This window comes from Pocillopora damicornis, chromosome 6 (genome assembly GCF_964200805.1).
Source record: "Pocillopora damicornis chromosome 6, jaPocDami1.2, whole genome shotgun sequence".
Lineage (NCBI taxonomy): Eukaryota > Metazoa > Cnidaria > Anthozoa > Scleractinia > Pocilloporidae > Pocillopora > Pocillopora damicornis.
In genome coordinates this window covers 22,742,635-22,762,086 of record NC_142675.1, presented here as the reverse complement: position 1 = coordinate 22,762,086, position 19,452 = coordinate 22,742,635, and the positions used below count along the sequence as shown (strand labels likewise).

The window sequence follows — 19,452 nt, the reverse complement described above, 5'->3', positions numbered from 1 at the left end:
AGGTTACTCCTACACTGAGGTTTCTCTTTCTGAAGACTTTTTGTGTTTTTCAAGCTTCATTAACGTACCTTCCGTTACGTAAGAGATTCGATATCGAGAATTTTTAAGCAGAAACGTGACTTGGTAAGGATTGATTTGCAAATCAGGACTCGCCTCACAGTCTTGACCTGAACCTAGTATTTATTTTTCATTCATCTCTTAGTATAGGTAATCACATGATTTTTCCGGAGTGGAATTTGGAATAAATAAGCACGGGTAACTTTTTTCAAAGATTAACAAAATTGCACGAGCCCGTAGAGCGAGTGCAATTTATGGTCTTTGAAAAAATTTAAAAAGTACTTGTGGACTAGTGGTGTTTAGAGAAGGGAATTGCTTTTATTTTAGGTGTAGAAGATCCAAGTCCCTGAGGTAACATCGGCTATTACGATGGAAACACCATCCTTTTTCAGGTCCTTCTCTGAATCTGAAAACTCCTGGCCCAAACCGCTTCCGTCGTACAACTTGATGGACATGATGGATCAAACCTGGAATAGATTGACATGGAAATAACAAAACAAATGTAAATGAAATTATTATGATTGGTTACTTCGCATTAAATCCCGTTTTTGCACAGACTAGGCTTTAAGGTTAAAATTCCATCAATAAAGGCAATGAAAATCTCGAGAAATGAGCGGTTGAAGAAGGCAAGAATTTTCAACTTTCCAAAACGGCTCTTCTGAATCGGGCCGATGTAATTTTGGGAGGAGTTGACTTATCAATTGTTAGTATTTAAAACAAGACTGACACATTTTTTTTGTGTTTCCAATAGTAGCCTTCTGATTTCCAGCTACACCTTTCGAGAGATTTTTCCTAACCTTTGTTTTCCAAGCCTTTTTTAGAGGACTACTTTTTCTTGACGTCTTACGAGACACCAGAAGACAAATTGACGTGTTGTTTACGAATTGCAACAAAGAAGTAAGAAACTTAATTAGGCTCCTAACACATAATCAAAAAAACTAAAAAATATTGAAACGTTTCACCATACCTATTCAATATCATAGTCTTTGGCTGACGATAGTCCACTTAACAGTTATGTACTTAGTTGCCAAGCCTTTGATTTGGAGTGAGGCTGAAGGTGACCATGTTGTGATAGAGACCAGTATCTAGTTAGCATAACAGCAAGGCAATTTACATTTGAAAACCAGCAATGAATAGCCTCTCAGATGTTTTCTCATTGCCCTGGGGTAAACTAGATTAAAAATTTACTTGCCTTTCATGTGAGGGTATTGTCTTTCATGTCAGTCATGTCATGGAATTTGGGTGCTGCAAAGTAAATGTTGCAAAGTAATCAACCCAACATTGACGTACACTAAGAATGGCATTGAGAAAGAACTAGAGTGTTTGTTTTGGAAGGGCACGTTTCGCTGACTCTGGCGAAAATTGCGCAAAGCATTTACATAAAGGATATTTGAAAAGTAATCTTGTTTTTGTCTCACAATTGCTTATTCTTGGATGTCTTATTCCAGATCGCACTTCCTTGTGATTTTTTTTTCCACATATCTTAACTAATAAGTGCCCAAGCTTCAATAGGCTTCCTTCTTCGAATAAACACCCACCCCCTAATGATATTTCATAATAGCCGTTTGGCACTGAGGTGAGTTCATAAGGAATGATTCGTTTCTCTCGGACTTTGTTTCATTACCCTGGGGTGAATTAAACCGAACACGTATTTTAAAAATTAATTGGTTGGTTGTTTTAGGTGCAGTTTTAGCATGCGATGGGTACCGTAGTCCGAATGGTTAAAACAGGAAGTGAAATGACCCGATACGTTCATCACCCCCGCTAATTATGAATCACATGGAGGACAAAAAAGAACTACACTTCTGAATATACGATGTCGTTTGAAGTTTTAACGGCGAAATTCGATTAAAAAAGATAAAGAACGTACACACCTTTCAAATTATAGCTTGATTTTTTTCGTGGTTCAGCACGTTCGCCCAGTGTCATACCTTGTGTCATGATACTTCTCACGCATTCTGATGCATTTCGCCCCGGGGTTAATTTCAAAAGAATGGCTTCTCAGATGTTTTCTCGTTGCCCTGGGGGAAACTGGTTGGAAAATTTACTTGCCTTTCATGTCATGGTATTGTCTTTCATGACAATCATTTCATGGAATTTGGGTGCTGCTAAGTAAATATTGCAAAGTAGTCAACCCAACATCAACGAAGACCAAGATTGGAATTGAGAAAGAACTTCGATACTATCTACCTAGTTAAAAGGTTCATGTACTTTGTAAAGACCTCGCGATGGTCTCCAAGATCTGTCGGAATCAGAAAGATTGGCAAGGAATATTTTTACCTTTTAGAAGTTTACACGTGTTTTGTGTACTGTTCCTTCACATACAACGCACACACCGACAGCTAAAGGCCTAACACGAAATCATCACTGGAGTGTTTGCTTTGGAAGGGCAAGTTTTTCTGCTTTGGTGTAAATTTCGCAAGGCATTTACATAAGGCATATTTGAGTAGTAATCTTGGTTTTGTCCTATGGTTGCTTATTCTTGGATGCAAAGCATTTCTAAAAGGATATTTGAGAAGTTATGTTGTTTTTGTCTCATGGTTGGTTTTTTGCGAAGATTGAAAAGATCAACAAGCTATATTTACTTTCTGCGTCGACTGCCATGTTGCATATCTGTTTCTTTGCTTTAAATGTTCTCCACGAATTACATCTTGTCAGTGAAATGGTATATTTTCGATTCAATTTCGTGTTTAGTTGTCACAGTTGCCTATGCTTTCCCCGATGAAATAACATTTGCCGGTAAACAACTTAAAATTACGACACAATGTGCAGTGCACTGGTCTAGCAGAGCTCGAGGTCATGGGTTCAAATCCCGTGTAGGCCTGAATTTTTTCTTCAGACCTTATTTTTACTACTTCTTGAGTAGTGTTCATCATTGTAAATATCGGTTTCAGATTTATTCCTTAATCTGCAGCTGCCATATACGATCTTGACATTCATAGTGATGATATTGTTTTGTTGTCTTTGTAAGAAGTGATCGGTCGAAATTCAAGCCAGTCCTTGAAATAATGAATATTTCTGTGATGCGTTTGATAACTGTTGACTTCATGTCAACATCACAGACTCTATCTTACACTCTGGTCACGAGAAAAAAACGGTTGAAAATTGCAATTTTTCCTCTCCTTTCCTTAAAAACGCAGCTTTGGTACAAATTAAAATCCTAATTATGCAATACTAAACACATCCATAGGGTGAGATCACATCCATTTCGCCTAAAAAAAGCTTTCTTAATAAAAAAATAAAAATGCCAACCTTTTGCAGTAAACTTCTTTTATTTGACTCATCTCTAATGACTTAAAGTGCTGAGCTGAATTGACAAAATCTTATTTTGCTAACTTTTCATCAATCAAAAGATAATAATAAGGCCAAAAACTAAAAAACAAATGAACAAAACAAAACACGAAAAGAAAAGAAAAAAGCTGGTATGAAATGCAAGCGAAGAGCCAGGTCAGATTGGTCATCTCATTTCTTGCGGAGGCTCTGCAATCGGTCGTTGGGGAATTTCATGGCGTCTGGAGTTGCATAGCGCGTGTCTGGCTCCAGTTGCTGTTGCAAGCCCTGATAGTTGGGTTTGGTGAAGATGGCAAACTTCTGGTTCTTTGATAACACGATGGCAGAGGAGACTCCTTCACCTTTCCCGCTCTGGAAATAGGGGTTCACATTTGCGCAACTTTCTTCAAACCACTGCACGAAATTGGGGAAAGAATAGAACCCAGATAAAGAAGAAACAACATTCATAAAAAATAATAATGTACTCACATCTAATCTCTAAGACAGTAAATAAAAGAATAAACTCGTTTGCAGGAATGCCTTTAAGAAAAGCTTTGAATCTGATTTAACTCCTCATTTGACATGAATAGGACGAAACAGAGCTATAACTTTAACTGGAAAAAAGTGCTCCACATTGTCATGAAACATAAGCCGTTTTGTATTGAAGGGAAAGAGAGGGGTATGGGGACAAAATAATCAGTTTTGACACCAGATGTCTGATCTCCGTTACCCTTTCAACAATCTGATCGCTTTTCAATATCTCTCGCGCCCGTCACTTAGATCAAGTGTCTGCATGATGTACATATGACATGTTTGTGATTCCTTATCAGCATGAATCTATGTGAAAACAAGCTCTATTATTTATCTCTGTCTAGGCGACTATGAAGATTATTCATCGGGAATAATCTACTTTTTTAACTAATGACTCCAGGCCCGAGTTCACTGACGGCCAATTTCAAACCGAAATAACTGAAGGAAAAAAAAATCATCTTCTATTATCCGACACTATCCTTTAATCCATTTAGAACTGATTGTTACTTACTGCTGATTTCTTCTTGTTGTCTTAAAAGAATTGTAAGGCAGAGCAGAGCGTTTTTTTACAGAGAGCGTGAGCTATTGATTAATGAAAAGCTTATGTATTTCAAGCACCTTGTTGGTTCCACCGTAGAAGCTATGCTCGAACAGGAGGATTCCTTCCACTTGGTCCGGAACGAGGAACATGGAGCCATTCACACCTGAGATGTTTATATCTGCTCCAGGCCCGACAACCTTGTAGTTAGATGGGCCAGCACCAGCTTCTTTGTCATTGTTGTTTGCGTGGGTGTAGAAGATCCAAGTTCCTGAGGTAACATCGGCTTTTACGAAGGAAACACCATCCTTTTTCAGGTCCTTCTCTGAATTTGCAAACTCCATGCTCAAACCACTTCCTTCGTACAACTTGATGGACATGATGAATCAAACCTGGCATAGATTGACATGGAAATAACAAAACAAATGTAAATGAATTTACTATGATTGATCACTACGCATTAAATCCCGTTTTTGCACAGACGAAGCTTTAAGGTTAAAATTCTATCAATGATGGTAATAAAAATCTCGAGAAATGAGCGGTCGAAGAAGGCAAGAATTTTCAACTTGCCAAAACGGCTCTTCCGAATAGGGCCGATGTAATTTTGGGAGGAGCTGACCTATCAATAGGTAGTATTTAAAACAAGACTGAGACATTTTTTGTGTGCTACGCCTTCCAGGAGATTTTTCCAAACCTTTGTTTTCCAAGCCTTTTTTCTTCTTGACGTCTTGCGGGACTCCAAAAGACAACTTTGGGACTATCTATGACATTCTTTTATAGCATTTCATAGATCAGAACTGCGCATGTCATTGACGAGCTGTTTACGAGTTGAAACAAGGAAGTAAGAAGCTTAATTCGGCTCCTAACACATAATCCGACAAAGGAACTAAAAAAAATATTGACACACTTCACCATACCTACTCTATATCATAGTCTTTGGCTGACAATTGGCGCTTCACAAGATATTAGTCTTGAAGGACTAATTCTCAATAAGATGTTGCTCGATAGTTTAACAGCAAAATTGAAACTAATAAAAACGCTCGCGAGTTTTATCTCTTTGCATGCCTTCAGGTAGGAGATGACAGCTTGTCTAATTTGTAGTTTCACGGTAGCATTGTAGCTCGTACTCTCGTGTTTTTTTTTTTCACATTTCTCAACGTATAAGTGCCCACACCCTAAAGATATTTGACCAGAGAAATTGGTTGGTTGTTTAAGGTGTATTTTTAGTATGCGATGGATGCTTTAGTCCAAATGTAAACAAGAAGTGAAACGATCCAATAAGTTTGCCACTCCCACTAAGAATCAAAGGACAAAAAAGAACAACATATCTGAACATACGATGTTGCTTGATGTTTTGAAGACAAAAATTCGATTTAAAAAAGATAAAAACCACACACGCCTCTCAAATCATAGCTTGATTGTCTCCTGGTTTCACCATAGCATTCCAGCACGTTCTCCCTCAATAGCCATTTCGCAATGAGGTCAATTACCTTTCATTTTTTTTTTTTTTTTTTTGGTTATTGTGTATTTAAACATACTTATTAATTTTATACATTGCAAGCAACAGAAATTATGTTTACCATATAAATATGATTACACTGACAATTATATACTCACTTGAACTAGAATAAAAGTATTGTGTCAGTGATCATAGTATTTGTTGGACACTTTCTACATCTGTATTGTAAATTTGCAGACCTGAGGGTTCAACACTATCTAGGGTAGATCTTTTTTTTTCTTTCATGTCATGGTATTGTCTTTCATGTCAATCATGTCATGGAAATTGGATGCCGTAAAGTAAATGTTGCAAAGTAATCAACCCAACATTGACGCACACTAAGAACGGCATTGGGAAAGGACTTTGTTACCATCTCGCCAGTTAAATGGTTCATGTCCTTCGTGAAGACCTTGTCGCTAAGATTTGTCGGAATTAGAAAGGTCGGCAGGGAATATTTTTACCGTTTAGAAGTTGACAAGTGTTTTGTGTACTGTTCCTTCACTTGCAATGCATACGCCCACAGCTAGGCCTAGCACGAAATCATCACCTAAGTGTTTGTTTTGGATGGGAAAGTTTTGCTGACTGTGGTGAAAATAGCGCACAACATTTACATAAAGCATGTTTGAAAAGTAGTTTTGGTTTTGTCCTACGATCGCTTATTCCTGGATGTCTTATTTCAGCTCGCACTCTATTATGTTTTTTTTTTTTTTTGTTTTTTTTTCCACAAGTGCCCACGCTGTAATAAGCGTCGTTCCCGAATAAGCACTCATTCCCTAATGATATTTCACAATAACCATTTTAGAACGACCTGAGATATTTACCACTCCCACTAAGAATCATAGGCCAAAAAAGGAACATCACTTCTGAATATATGATGTTGCGTGATGTTTTGACGACAAATTTCGGTTTAAAAAAATGATCACCTGAGTGTTTGTTTTGGAAGGGAAAGTTTTGCTGGCTGTGGTGAAAATAGCGCACAACATTTACATATTACATGTTTGAGAAGTAGTCTTGCTTTTGTCTTACGGTCGCTTATTCCTGGATGTCTAATATCAGCTCGCACTCTTGTGTGTTTTTTTTTTTTTTTTTTTTTACATTTCTAAACTAATAAGTGCCCACGCTGTAATAAGCGTCGTTCCCAGAATAAGCACTCACTCCCTAATGATATTTCACAATAACCATTTTAGAACGACCTGAGATATTTACCACTCCCACTAGGAATCATAGGCCAAAAAGGAACATCACTTCTGAATATACGATGTTGCGTGATGTTTTAACGGCAAATTTCGGTTTAAGAAAAAATAAAAAACGCATACGCTATTCAAATCACAGCTTGATTGTCTCCTGGTTCCAAGAGAGCATTCCAGCACGTTCTTCCAGCGTCATACCCTATGTAATGATATTTCTCAAGAGCCATTTCGCCATGAGGTTCATTTCAAAAGAATGACTTCTCAGACGTTTTCTCATTGCCCTGGGGGAAACTAGGTTGAAAATTCATTTTGAGACGTGCTTTGTTGTTGTATATGTATTTTTAGCATGCAATGGATACTTCAGTCTGAATACAAGCTAGAAGTAAACAACCCGTACGTTCACCACTCCCACTTGGAATCACAGAATAAAAAAGTGTCTGACAAGCGGTGATTAACAAGATATCCTTCAAACAGTAATTCTAAATACAACGTAGCTCGATTACGCGGATAATTAATCGCGTGACCCTGCCTAAATCAAAATGATCAAAATGTAACCTACTTAGGATACAATCTTGAAATTCTCTCAAAATAATATTTTATTCCAAGCGGGATACATTATTAAATTCGATCAATGTCCAGATTTTGCGTGATCAGAACGTGGCCAAGCTCTTTCTCTAAAATTCTTGGGGATTCTAGACAATGTGTCGCTAGCTCTCCGCTACTTGAGAACTTGGTTGAGCAGCTTAAAGCTAAATATCAGCGCCTTTATGTGTTATCGAAAAACAAATGTCGCGATTACCACAGTGGTATTACCACAGTGCAAGAAGTTTTCCTACGCTCTTCTTTCAGTTAAAAATTTAATCCAGCAATACCTTAAAGATTTCGCATCAAATTGAACTGAAATCGATTCTATTTTACACGGAAGTCTGAATTAATCAAAGAGGAAAACAGTGGAGTCGAAATCATACCAGAAATTCCTTAACGAGAAATAGAACCGCGGTGCAAGAGATTTCTGTATCATCATTGATGTTTGCTAATCAGATTAATCAGATTAATCAGTCTAAACTAGGACAGAAACAATTCATAGGCATCGTATTTCCCAGCCTGATTACTTAAATAGTTTAAGTTTATGGGCTGGGTGTACAGTGAAAGTTTATAACTCCCGGTAAGAAATGTTTAGTGACATAACCATATATCATTTGTTATAGCTGTTGTGTGAGAGATTTCAATTATACTTCACACCAGAGTAGGAAAATCTTAAAACGAAATTGATGCACAAACAGTGTCTTGGGATTGAAAGGAAAGTTCTCTTTTCCTTTTCCTGGATCCATTTAGAACTGCTTTTTGTTGCTATGGGCATCAGGCATAAATCGACAAACCTGATGGTAGCATGTACTTGGCTAAATGATCTTACCCATCTTAGACCTACATAAATACCATAACTAGCCAGAAAAACCACTCTCGTAGTAAATCATTCCTAGAATCCGCCATACGATTCATTTATTTCAGCTTTGTAACTTCATGCCAATAATCTAATTTAAGTGTTTTTACCATAAATGAGGGTGACAAGGGTCAAACCTATTTATCATACGGTATAACATGTGTTCTTGTTGGGTAAAACTTGTATTCCATGTTTTACACGTGACCACAAACTTGGCTGAGACTCGTGATAAAGAGTCCTGATATTTTTGAAGCTGTTTTCTTTGAACCTCTAAGCGATTCCAGACGATAGTACTTGAGATAGCAATAGAGCAGCCTCAGGCTGAAAAACAGCACAGTTATACTCTACCAAAATACATATGGCGCGACTAATTGTTTTAGCCATTCAAAATGATCTGAAAGTCGGTCTTCAAAGCTTCTACGTATGTTAAGATCGCATTAGCGGTACATTGAGACTCTCGGGGAAAAAAAACCTAACTGATTCCCTCGAGAGCACACATTAAGCGTGTACACCAATTATAAGCCTGAGCGAGGGTGTCAGAGTTACTTTCGATTCCTTAGTAGCCAAGAAAGTTTGACTTAGAGGTACGATCCATACATATTTCAATATATTCTTCATCGTCATTCATGGATAGTACATTGAACTCAAATTAAAGAATTCTCGCTGAAGTGATGGTCATCTTTCGGTAGAAAATGTAATTCAACAGTGAATATATTGTCATGCAACAAATAGAAATAAACTCGATTTTACCTTACACGGAAGTCCGAGGCAATAAAGAGATCAAAACAATGACATTCCTTCGCGCAAACTAGTACTACAATGTAAAGGAATTTGAATACACTTATCATCTTTCGGTTGAATTAGTAATTCACTACTAGTATGCGATTTCGCAACAAAAGATATGAAATCGTTTGTATTTTACGCGGAAGTCCTAAACAATAACGAAAGGAAGACATTTCCGTCGACAACATGCCAGAAATTCGTTAACACGAAATGGAGCCGCAGTTCGAGATATTTCTGTTCGTCCTCCGGAGGTATCACGAAGTACTTGATTTCTGGCCCCTCAGAAAACAGATAATTTTGTTTTACTTTCAATTCTCGATGTTTCTCTCTACTTCGTCTGGGGAAAGAGTAAGGCTCCTTTTATACATACATATATATATGAAGTTGTATGTTACTCGTATCAATCAGATCGCACCACAGGAGTGTGTTTCCACCAATCAGGGCGTCAGGGTATTGATGATGTCAATAATGTCATGGAATTAAACTAAATATTGCAAAGTAATCAGCCCAACATTGAGGCACATTAAGAATGGTACTGACAGAGAACTTTGATCCCATCTACCCAGTTAAATGGTTCATGTCCTTCGTGAAAACCTCGTCGCTAAGATTTGTCGGAATTAGAAAGGTCGGCAGGGAATATTTTTTTCCCATCTGGAAGTTAACTCGTGTTTTGTGTACTATTCCTTTACTTTCTGCCTCGACTGCCATATTACATATCAATTTCTTTGCCTTAAATGTTCTCCACAAATTACATCTTGTCAGTTGAACGATATATTCTTATATTACTTTAAAATACCCCTACTAAGTTAACAAAAAATAAAATTGTCTACATCTTTGTTAATTAATTAATTAGTTAATTAATGGTTCCTGGAACAAATGTCACTTTTCTTAACTTAGTCTTGTTGCATTTTAGCCTTGTTTTGAAGTTTTCGAGTTTATCTTAGAGCCTTGATGAACTGTCAAGAGAATTCCATAGAATAGGGGCCTTGAAACTGTTCCTTCCAAGATCTGTTTTTATGAGTTTGATTTCCGCATTTCTAGCGGAAGTTCTGCCATCAGTCGTGAGGGAAACTCCGCGTCCCTCGGACTTCCATACCACGGGGTTTCACATCCGGGCGTCTTTCTTCCAACCACTGCATGAAATTGTGAAAAAAATAGCACTCAGATAAGAGAAGAAACAACTTTCATAAGTTATAATTCGATACTATCATCTAAGCTCTAAGATGTCTTCTGTCGCTAACAGTCAGGCCTAAAAGTCTCGTTCGCAAGCAAACTCTAGAAAAGCCTTACGAAGTCTGTCGCGTGTCAAGCGAACATGAGGTGTTGTGTACTGGAGTTTGGGGCCGGATAGGCCCTTCAGTGATATGTCTCGGAAAAATTTTTTATTTAATGATTTCCTTTTTTTTATTAAGGTCCTTGTTTGGTTGTGTGCCTTTAGTAGAAAATGAGTAACTTTTCTTTTGCTGTGCCAATTTTTTTCCTGCCGTTCCCCTTCGCCTTTGTTTTGGCACACTCTCGAATCAGCGAGATAAGAAAGATAGATCTGTAAGGCGTCGGCTTATGATAATAATCGTCATTTACACTATGAGTTTTATCGTTATTTTTGTTATTGTTATTTTTATCATTAATCTTATTCTTGTTATTAATCTTCATATTACTGATATTTTCATATTGTTATCGATTCTGGATTGATTTTCCATCTCGAGGTGGAAAACCTTTCTTAAACATATCTCAGCGTCGAGGAGAAGCATTTTTTTAAAGCAATTAGTTGGTAGCGTGCAATTCACATAACCAGTAAATTATCTCTTGATACGACTCATTCCTTACCTCAGGTACCAGCCCTAAAGGAATTTCCTTGTTTTTGGATGGTACTTCAATATGGAAATTTTCAATTCGGTAATATGTAGCAAACAAACCCTGAATAGATTATGAATGATTCAAGAATACGATTATCTACCTTTCTTATTGTCGAGACCAAGAAGGACACAAAAACGGTTGCACTTGTGTGTGCGGGCGAACCTTTCAAAAACCATCTTGCCGAGGTTTCCAGCGGCAAACAACCTATAAAATAGGATTTTAATTAACAATAGACTTAAAGACGCAGACAAACTACAGGATCACCACAGAGACCTTTTTCAAGATAGAAAATCCATATTTAGTAGTGATAGGGATTTTGAGAAATTTTTTACCGCCATTGTCGAATCACCAATGAAAAAATTAGTTGGGCTGCAATCTTTCTGCAAACAATGGGTTTAAATATGAACGATATTTTTTTACTTCCTCTTGAAAGAAGCTCAGGTTTTTTTTTTTGCTCATCGAGGTTAAGCCCTCGTCTTCAATAGGAATTCCTGCTTACTTATGCATTTCCCACGTGCCCCATTTTTTACGATAGCTTGTGATCATGAAAAATTAAACGTCAACCTTAAAAACGAGCTGCATTCAACTGTCTGTGAACGGTCAAGCATACACCCCGTTGATTTAACAAAACGACGGTGGTTTTGCGTGGTCTTAAGCCTTATCGACAACGATATTCGTCAACACAGTGTCAAAATTTGTTGTGGACTCACTCGGCTGTGCCTCGTTTCTACCACAATATCAACCTCGAAATTTCCGAGTCATCCACGTTTGAGAGCTAACTAAAGCATTGTGTGACAAGTTGAGGCGAGCAGCGTTGTCCATACTCTTACCGATAACGACAAATTGGCCAATCAGATTGCAACATTTCTGCCAATTGAGGAAAAATTATCTCGTAAATTTCAATTTAATTCTGCTAACTTACTCCTTGTCCACCGATGCCAGTTGGAGGTCTGTAAGCGCATCCTCCGTCCCTACAAAAAAGTAAAATAACAGTTTTTCTTTTTTAATCAGTATGAATTTTAGCTATTTTTAAGTATCATAGAGTAGGACATGATTGTAAATTTGTAAATTTTCAATAATAATGTATGATTTTGTATGATTGTAAAGTGCTTTGAGCAGAGCGCTATATAAATAAGGTTATTGTTATTATTATATTATCCACAACATCAACTGATCAAAGCTTTATCAATATTCCTAACCTTGTACGTCGCAAATGAGGAATTTACCACGTGTGAACACCAAAGTCCAGTGAACGAATGCCAAGCATTTGAGACCCAACTGACTACTATGACCTGAACGCGTTGGCAACCCATCGTTGTTGATGAATTTTATATAAGGACCGGGCCCGATCATTGGCTCTATGGTCATGAACTCTGCAGTTCCTTTCCGTTGCACTAGGTAGGATGGTATTATCCTATCGAGCATGAAAATAATGGAAAGAGGATTACGAAAAAAAAAAAAAAAAAAAAGAAACCTTATAGACTTTCAGAACGTTAAACAGGGCATAAGCAGTGAGGGCAAAGAACGCAACAGTCGACGTTCATTGCTGCTTATACTTCCATCAAGGATTGCAAAAGAGACATATTTCAGTTATCAAAGTATCAGTTATGTTGAAGCTTTTGGAGTCCGGCACAGACATAGGAAGTGACACCGGCTAACATCACAAGAAATTTTAGAAAGGAAGACAGAAGAAAAGAGGCAAGCCTTTAAATAATTACCTTGGGAATTCATCAAAGCCTTTGATGCCTTTGACTTTTTTTATAAATATCTTTCCCAGCTTCTGGGCGATGGCCTGGGTCTGAACGTCCTGATTTGAGAAGGAAAACACCGATTTTTGTTATCAGCAGATTACAAGAACCCTTTAATTGTCTTTAACGAAGAACTCTGTAACATACAAGGATATTTAAACTGACCTGCGGCGATTCATCAACGAAGCCAGACAGAAACGAGCTTTAAGATTCAATATGAAATTTTTTTTTCTTAAATGGCAGAGTTGACCGAGCGTCAAAGCCTAGACAAAACTGGCCACTCACAGAACGCACTGTATTATACCAAAGCGAATATAATGGTTGAAAGTATTTAAACGCATACCTTTTTGCACAGGTCATACGTTTTTCTTAGATCTTCGTTTATGGGTTCTTTCGCAACCCATCCATTTGGAGCTGGAACGTCGAACTGCTTCGGAAAGTTGGTAATTTCTGCTCTATAGCAGTTTCTCATGCCCCCCGTTCCGATAAGCTCTTTCAGGTTCATGGCCATCTCTTGTTGGGCAATTTCCCACTTCCCCTCGAAGGTCGACTCGTCGACTGTAAAGGATTGGATGAGAAACGTATCTATTGAACAAAAAAAAAAAAGCCATGTGAAGTTCATTCACCACAACATAATTTAATCGAAAAAAAAAATAACAAAGAAAATTGGAATATAACATGAGAGAAAAAAAGAAAAAACCAACCGGAGGATAGTTTAATATCTTTCCCGCATCTCACCATCTGAGCTAAGGCACTCTCAGGCATTTCAGCTTCCTTGAAATGTTCTAAAGGTAAACATACTACGTCAAACCATAAATAGCATTTTAAAACGTTTAATTAATGAGCAGGTTCCCATGACCATCCTACTTTCCATTTAGTTTCCTGGGTTGGTGCTTGGTCATTGAATTTGCCGCCGAACTTTTCTTCATTTGGCTAGTACTTAAACTTTGCCAATGAGGTATGGATAAAATAAGAACCAGCAGTTGTTAATCCAATTCAACCAGGTATTTTACGAAAAGGTGTGCAACACTAACCTTGTAGAAGGATGCTCGAAACTGGATCCTGTTTCGACTTCGTAGATGGATGAGACGTTAGGCTGCTCTGTAACCCAAGGAAAAAATAAGTTGGCTTTTTACTTTTACCAGTCGGCGTGAAAATTATCTCCCTGTTTCCTCTCTAAGAATATTAAAAGGAGGTGCTAGCAGCGTTTTCGCTTAAAAAAGGTAAGGGCGAGTACCTGTTGGAACTGGTTCTTGCTGGGCTGCTGGCAGTGGTATTGCCAAATTCTTTGTTTCACTCCATTCAGCAGTTTGCCTAGCAAAGAAAAAAGGGCACAAGGAACACAGATAAATCATTCTTACTCAGTGTGAGAACGAACAAAAACCAAAAACCATAACGAACCGCATTCACCGCCTGTGGATAAGAGCTCTTATTCAAATAAAATTGAACAAGTGAATCGGAGTGAATCTATTTGAAATGTAGTCATCTTCTGCAAGAACTTCAAACGAAGGGACAGTTAGGCCGGTGAACAAATTTCATAGAACTTCCTTCTCTCTGATGATTTAAGAGGAAAATCTGAATACTTAGACCACCTCAGTCGGTTTTTCTCAATCGTTGTCCGCTTACACAATTTTCTCTTTGGTCGTAGTGTTACTACTATCCCATGTTCTCGTGCACTAGCTGCGAATAATTGCTTCTTATCCAACAATATCAACGTTTTCGTGTAAGTATTTGTTTAATAACAGCCTTGGGTTTATAACTAAAGTTTTGTTTTGAAGCTCATCAGTCGCACACGAGGGCGGAAGCTTTCGAATTATGTCGCCACGCTTTTGCACAGTGTGGTATTGCTTGACGTATGCAAACGAGCGTTCTGTGTAAACAAATATCCCAGTGCAAATTGTGTTTAAATATCGACAGTAGGAAAAGCTTACTGGAAACTAATCTAGAGCGATTTTTCAGGGAACAAGCGCACCCTTTCTGTGCGGGTTTGGTCTAATATCATGTCAGTTTTGCCAGGTATTTGTATTCTAGTCGTTTTTTATCAATACGGATCATCAATCTCAGCGTGAGCTGGGAAGATTTTGCATATCTATACATATATCACTAATCAAGGCTGCTTGTTTGAGTGAGAGAGTCCTAGCTAGGAGAAGGACCTCCTAATGTATATATTTGGCAAAAGTACGTGATATATGCTTCTTGCGCACTGAAGTTAACATGGTGAAGTTTCTCGCTGAGCACCATGTGACACCCCCCCCCCCCCCCATAATCCTCCACTCCTCTCCCCTAAGGAAGTAAATAATGACTTCTTCCTCGTTTCAGGCTATTCTCACAGAATTATTTTAAATCCACGGCAGAAATGATCTCGGAGTATCTTCATTTAACGGGGTCTAATGATTTATAGTACACGTACCCAGATAAATGAAATGAGAAGGGAATTTAGCAATGGACATTCCACTAAGCGGCTCTTCTTTTCTACTGCTTCCAGATGGAAGTCTCAGTGTTAGTTTTTTAAGTACTTTCCTCAAATATTTTTCTTAAAACGTGGGTCTCTTTTAATGTTTCGTAAATGTCTGCTGACCAGAAGAATAGAAGCAAAGATCATATTATCTCATGACATCATTTAAGATAGCGAATTTGATAAAATCGGATTTTGTCCTGATTAGAATTAGTATGGAGGGCATGCGTGCTGATGTTAAGTTGACAAGGGTGAATCAATCACTCTGTTTAGCCAATACGAGAGCATGGTGGCTATGGCAACTGACCCTTACACCTATTACAATGCATTTTCAACATGAATTGTTCTCGTTTGAATTATCTCGTCTTGCCTTTCGCAATAGGCGCTTGAACTTCCTGCGGTTTGTTTTAGTGTTATGTTGAAAAACATAGCGATCTATTGTCTTGATCTCATTCTCTATAACACTTAAATGTCTGCTGTTTAGAAGAGTAACGAGAAGTTATACAGTTCTGCTTAAAACAGGAAAGAGACTGCCTTAAGTGTAGACGTTTTTAAGCACACTTCTGGGAATTATACATCAAAGTAATGAAGAGAGGAAAAGGAAAGAAGAAACGGTTGTTCTTGAAAGATAAAGCTGTCGATTATACGAATTTGCATTTCAACCGTCTATGGACAAATTGTAAGTAAACCACGCTTTATTGGGTTGCAGTCAATGTTTTAAGGTATTAAGAAGAAATGCCAAGTAAGATAAATCGATTGTAGAAATACCAGGCCATCCTTTGATTAATTTGTATGCATGCTTGCGCTGATATGTGAACAAATTTGGTTGTCTAAGCCAACTAAGAGACTTTTAAGAGTCACTGTTAGCTTAGTTCTGTTTTTCACCACTTAGGAGTTGCATCTATCACTTTAACTAGCCCAGTCACCACTGATTTTCAATGATTACATATTATTGCACCGTAACTTATCACTCTGCCTGACGACAGATTTTCTTGTTTGCTTCGTTGGCAATTCAGGTCTAAAACGTCCCTACCTGTGAAATGGGAGTCCTAAGGCTGAGCTGGAAATAGCATGAAAATTTAATTCTTAAAACCATCGCGACTTTAAATTGCACTAAATGGTTAAAAAGAAACTGTTTATTATATGTTGTGAAAATACTAGCCATCTGTAATTTTGGGCACGTTTCTTATATTATTAATTTAAGACCTTCGCTGAGGGACTCTGTGAAAACATCTCAATTTTCAGTATAGCGAACAAAATATGAGGAAAGCGCTTTAACTCGCCACAGCATAATTTCCTTCTCCGGGGCAAGATTTCTCTTCTTTTCGCGGTGGCTGGAGCTGTGTTACCTCGAGCTTACGATTTCTATTGAGGATAATCCGTTCAATTACTACATAATAGATTCGCAGAAAAGATAAAATATTCCTGATAAACATGACTGGTTTCAAATTTGTTTGTATCTGAATTTAGTTTTATTTAGAATTGCCCTGATTTTGTGTTTGAGACAAGTGATCTTGTCTGAAACATGGCTAAAGTAATGTGTGCTCGCGAACTTATGAAAAACAAACCTAGGTTTATAACTGAACTGTGGCTTTGACACTGAGTAAAGGTTGCACGAAATTTTGAGACGATCATATGTAAACCACTTTTTGCTGTAGTTCAGTAGTATTGTTGTATGGCCTGTGAAGAAAACTCGAGAAATCGAAGTATATTGACCAAAAGGTGAAGCAAATCTTGAATCATTGAAGCGAGGGATAATGAGACACCTTGCTCGAATAAGCGACACCAGCTCAAAACTATTGGGACGATTCTGAGATCATAGAAAAGGAGAGAAATGTCCCTGCCACAATGTTTCATCCGCAGAACTACAATTCCAATATGGATGTAAGTTGTTTGAACACGAATGCAATTGCGTCAGCCTTGTGGCACACGTAGGCCACATGTGTTTATACGCAGGGCTATTTGAAGGGAAGCCTTGAATTTTAACTTTATCAACATTTTCGCAAAGATATAATGGCTGTGGAACTGAGTAATCGTGTCGTAAGGGTTAATTCTGATAATTATCTGAGATTAGTACCTAGCTCTGGCCTCTTTCTGCACAACGAAAGCCAATATTGAGGAGCTATTTTGACCAATCACTATTGAAAATGACTCTATGACCATTTGTTGCTCTCCTCTGCTTTCATTTTGTACAATGAATCACTTTTGAAAGAAAATATTCATGGCTTTCTAGTTTAGAAATATTCGAAGATTTGCAAAAATGTTTTGCGCTACACTGCGTAAACATCACCGAGGGGTTGAACTCTGTAACAACACGAGTACAATGTCTCAAAGTCGTATATTTACCTTTAGGCCTTCCTCCAACATTGCGCAAACAATGCGGTGCAATCACCCACCGTTGCGGCAAAAAAATTTCTCTCCCACTGCTTCTTAAAAAGGCCCAAATTGTCATCTCTGTGTTGGGAGGTTATATCGTAAAAATGGTCGGCATCAAAATCCTGGAAGGGGTTGTCTTGTTTTCAGAGCAATACGGCTTGACCGTGAAGAGCCTGAGCACGAGACACAAGGAGTGGCAATACCTTTTCATTTAAAATGCAAATATGGCGGATCACATGGTTAATAATTGTCAAACGGGTTGTGCGAAAGCGAGGCACGCTAAGCCTTGCTTTTTTTGTTTTCAAAAGATTTTCTCGAAAAGCGTCTCAAATTTTTCCTTTTATATAATTGATCGTTTCCCGTAAGCCACTAGATAAGAAGAAAATCTTTCATGGGAGGGAAATGGTTTGCTTCTCAGCCTTCGCCTTTGAAGCGTGTGAGAAGAGGAAGCGTAGAATGATAAAGTGAACCTACACCGCTGAACGCAATGATGGTAATGTGATAGGTTATAGTTGCATGTAAGAGTTATAATAAACTTCCGCATGTTGTCGAAATAGTTGACTTTTGTAATTAGAGTTTGCAATAGGGATGGAAATGATGTGCAGAAGTCACAGAAAAAATTAAAAAATTTAACTACAAAAGTCAACTATTTCGACACCATGCGGAAGTTTATATAACTCTTACATGCAACTAGCAAGCAGTGCTAGCATCTTTCATCATTAAGAGGCGAGGTCTAGATGAATAAGTTCACATTTACTAGAGATTTCGTTTTCCCTGGCTTCATGTTGGTTGACAAAGATGATGTCACAAAACACAGCGACATCCATGACAAAGATTGACATAATTCGCGCTCTTAAATACCGTTTGTGGCAGCAGGTAACCAAAAAAAGAAAGTATCAGGTGTAGGGTCAGAGTTATTTTGTTGTAGTACATTTAACTGATTCTACAGGAGCCAAAAATGTGCCGAAAGTTTTTATTTACGATTTCTTAAAGAAACTTGTCAGCGAAGATTGTTTAGCAGCTGTGTTCTTCACATCTGCACAGGTTTTCTTGATTATTTTCTTTGCTGGAGAGGGTTCTTTCCCGTTCTCAGTAGGATTGGTTCTTTGAGGTTCTCCATCACTTGCATCGGTCGAGTCAGTTTCCATACTTTCATGGTAACTGCAAAACAAACAAATCACAACCGAAGCTTTACTTGTGGTGCTCGAAATACTGTTCCATTAGTTCCTCGTGCGAAGACGACGTCTAGCAAAGCATCTTTAAGGAGTCAAGAATTTTGGGGCAAATTTTGCATTTGCAGACAAACTAAGACATGAAGGCATATTTAGACAGACTAACAGATAGAAAAATGAATAAAGGGGGTAAGTTTCTAAACAAACTATGGCGCTGTATCGGTTGGGGGGAGGAGGGTGGAGGGTATTGCTGTATCGGAGGGGGTACTGTAAGATAATTTGATTTTATCAACTTGGGGTGATTACGAAATTGTCCACCGTAAAGAGATTTATCAGCTGACGTATCGAGCGTTGGCCCTTCGTCAGAGCAAATGAAATGATTCGCTCCGACGAAGGGTAAACACTGTAAACTTCAGCTTTAGAAACTCTTTACGGTAAACAATTTACATTATAAACGCAGTTGATAAAACCAAATTATCCTGACAGGAAGAATGACAGACAGGCAGACGGAAAATTGAACGGACAGACAGAAAGAC

The 19,452-nt window shown here is 38.0% G+C and overlaps 1 protein-coding gene and 2 long non-coding RNA genes across 4 annotated transcripts; all 3 read right to left on the bottom strand.

Moving 5' to 3' along the window:
• Positions 1 to 163: 163 nt before the first annotated feature.
• Positions 164 to 1,144, bottom strand: LOC149044504 (uncharacterized). The gene is made up of 2 exons (XR_016187373.1): positions 1,025 to 1,144; positions 164 to 524 (listed from the first exon to the last, which is right to left on the bottom strand). It is a non-coding gene; the product is annotated as an uncharacterized LOC149044504 (long non-coding RNA).
• Positions 1,145 to 3,310: 2,166 nt separating this feature from the next.
• LOC113682089 (uncharacterized) lies at positions 3,311 to 5,771 on the bottom strand. Of its 2 annotated transcripts, none has more exons than XM_089208575.1 (3): positions 5,314 to 5,771; positions 4,477 to 4,788; positions 3,311 to 3,741 (listed from the first exon to the last, which is right to left on the bottom strand). In XM_089208575.1, the coding sequence occupies exons 2-3, from the start codon at positions 4,774 to 4,776 to the stop codon at positions 3,520 to 3,522; spliced, it is 522 nt and encodes a 173-aa protein (XP_089064701.1). In that variant the 5' UTR covers positions 4,777 to 4,788; positions 5,314 to 5,771; the 3' UTR covers positions 3,311 to 3,519. The 2 variants fall into 2 exon arrangements, with proteins under 2 accessions (XP_089064701.1, XP_027055040.2); XM_027199239.2 differs by lacking the exon at positions 5,314 to 5,771 and adding an exon at positions 5,091 to 5,143.
• Positions 5,772 to 9,992: 4,221 nt separating this feature from the next.
• LOC149044503 (uncharacterized) lies at positions 9,993 to 11,363 on the bottom strand. Its single transcript, XR_016187365.1, has 2 exons — positions 11,266 to 11,363; positions 9,993 to 10,441 (listed from the first exon to the last, which is right to left on the bottom strand). It is a non-coding gene; the product is annotated as an uncharacterized LOC149044503 (long non-coding RNA).
• Positions 11,364 to 19,452: the final 8,089 nt, after the last annotated feature.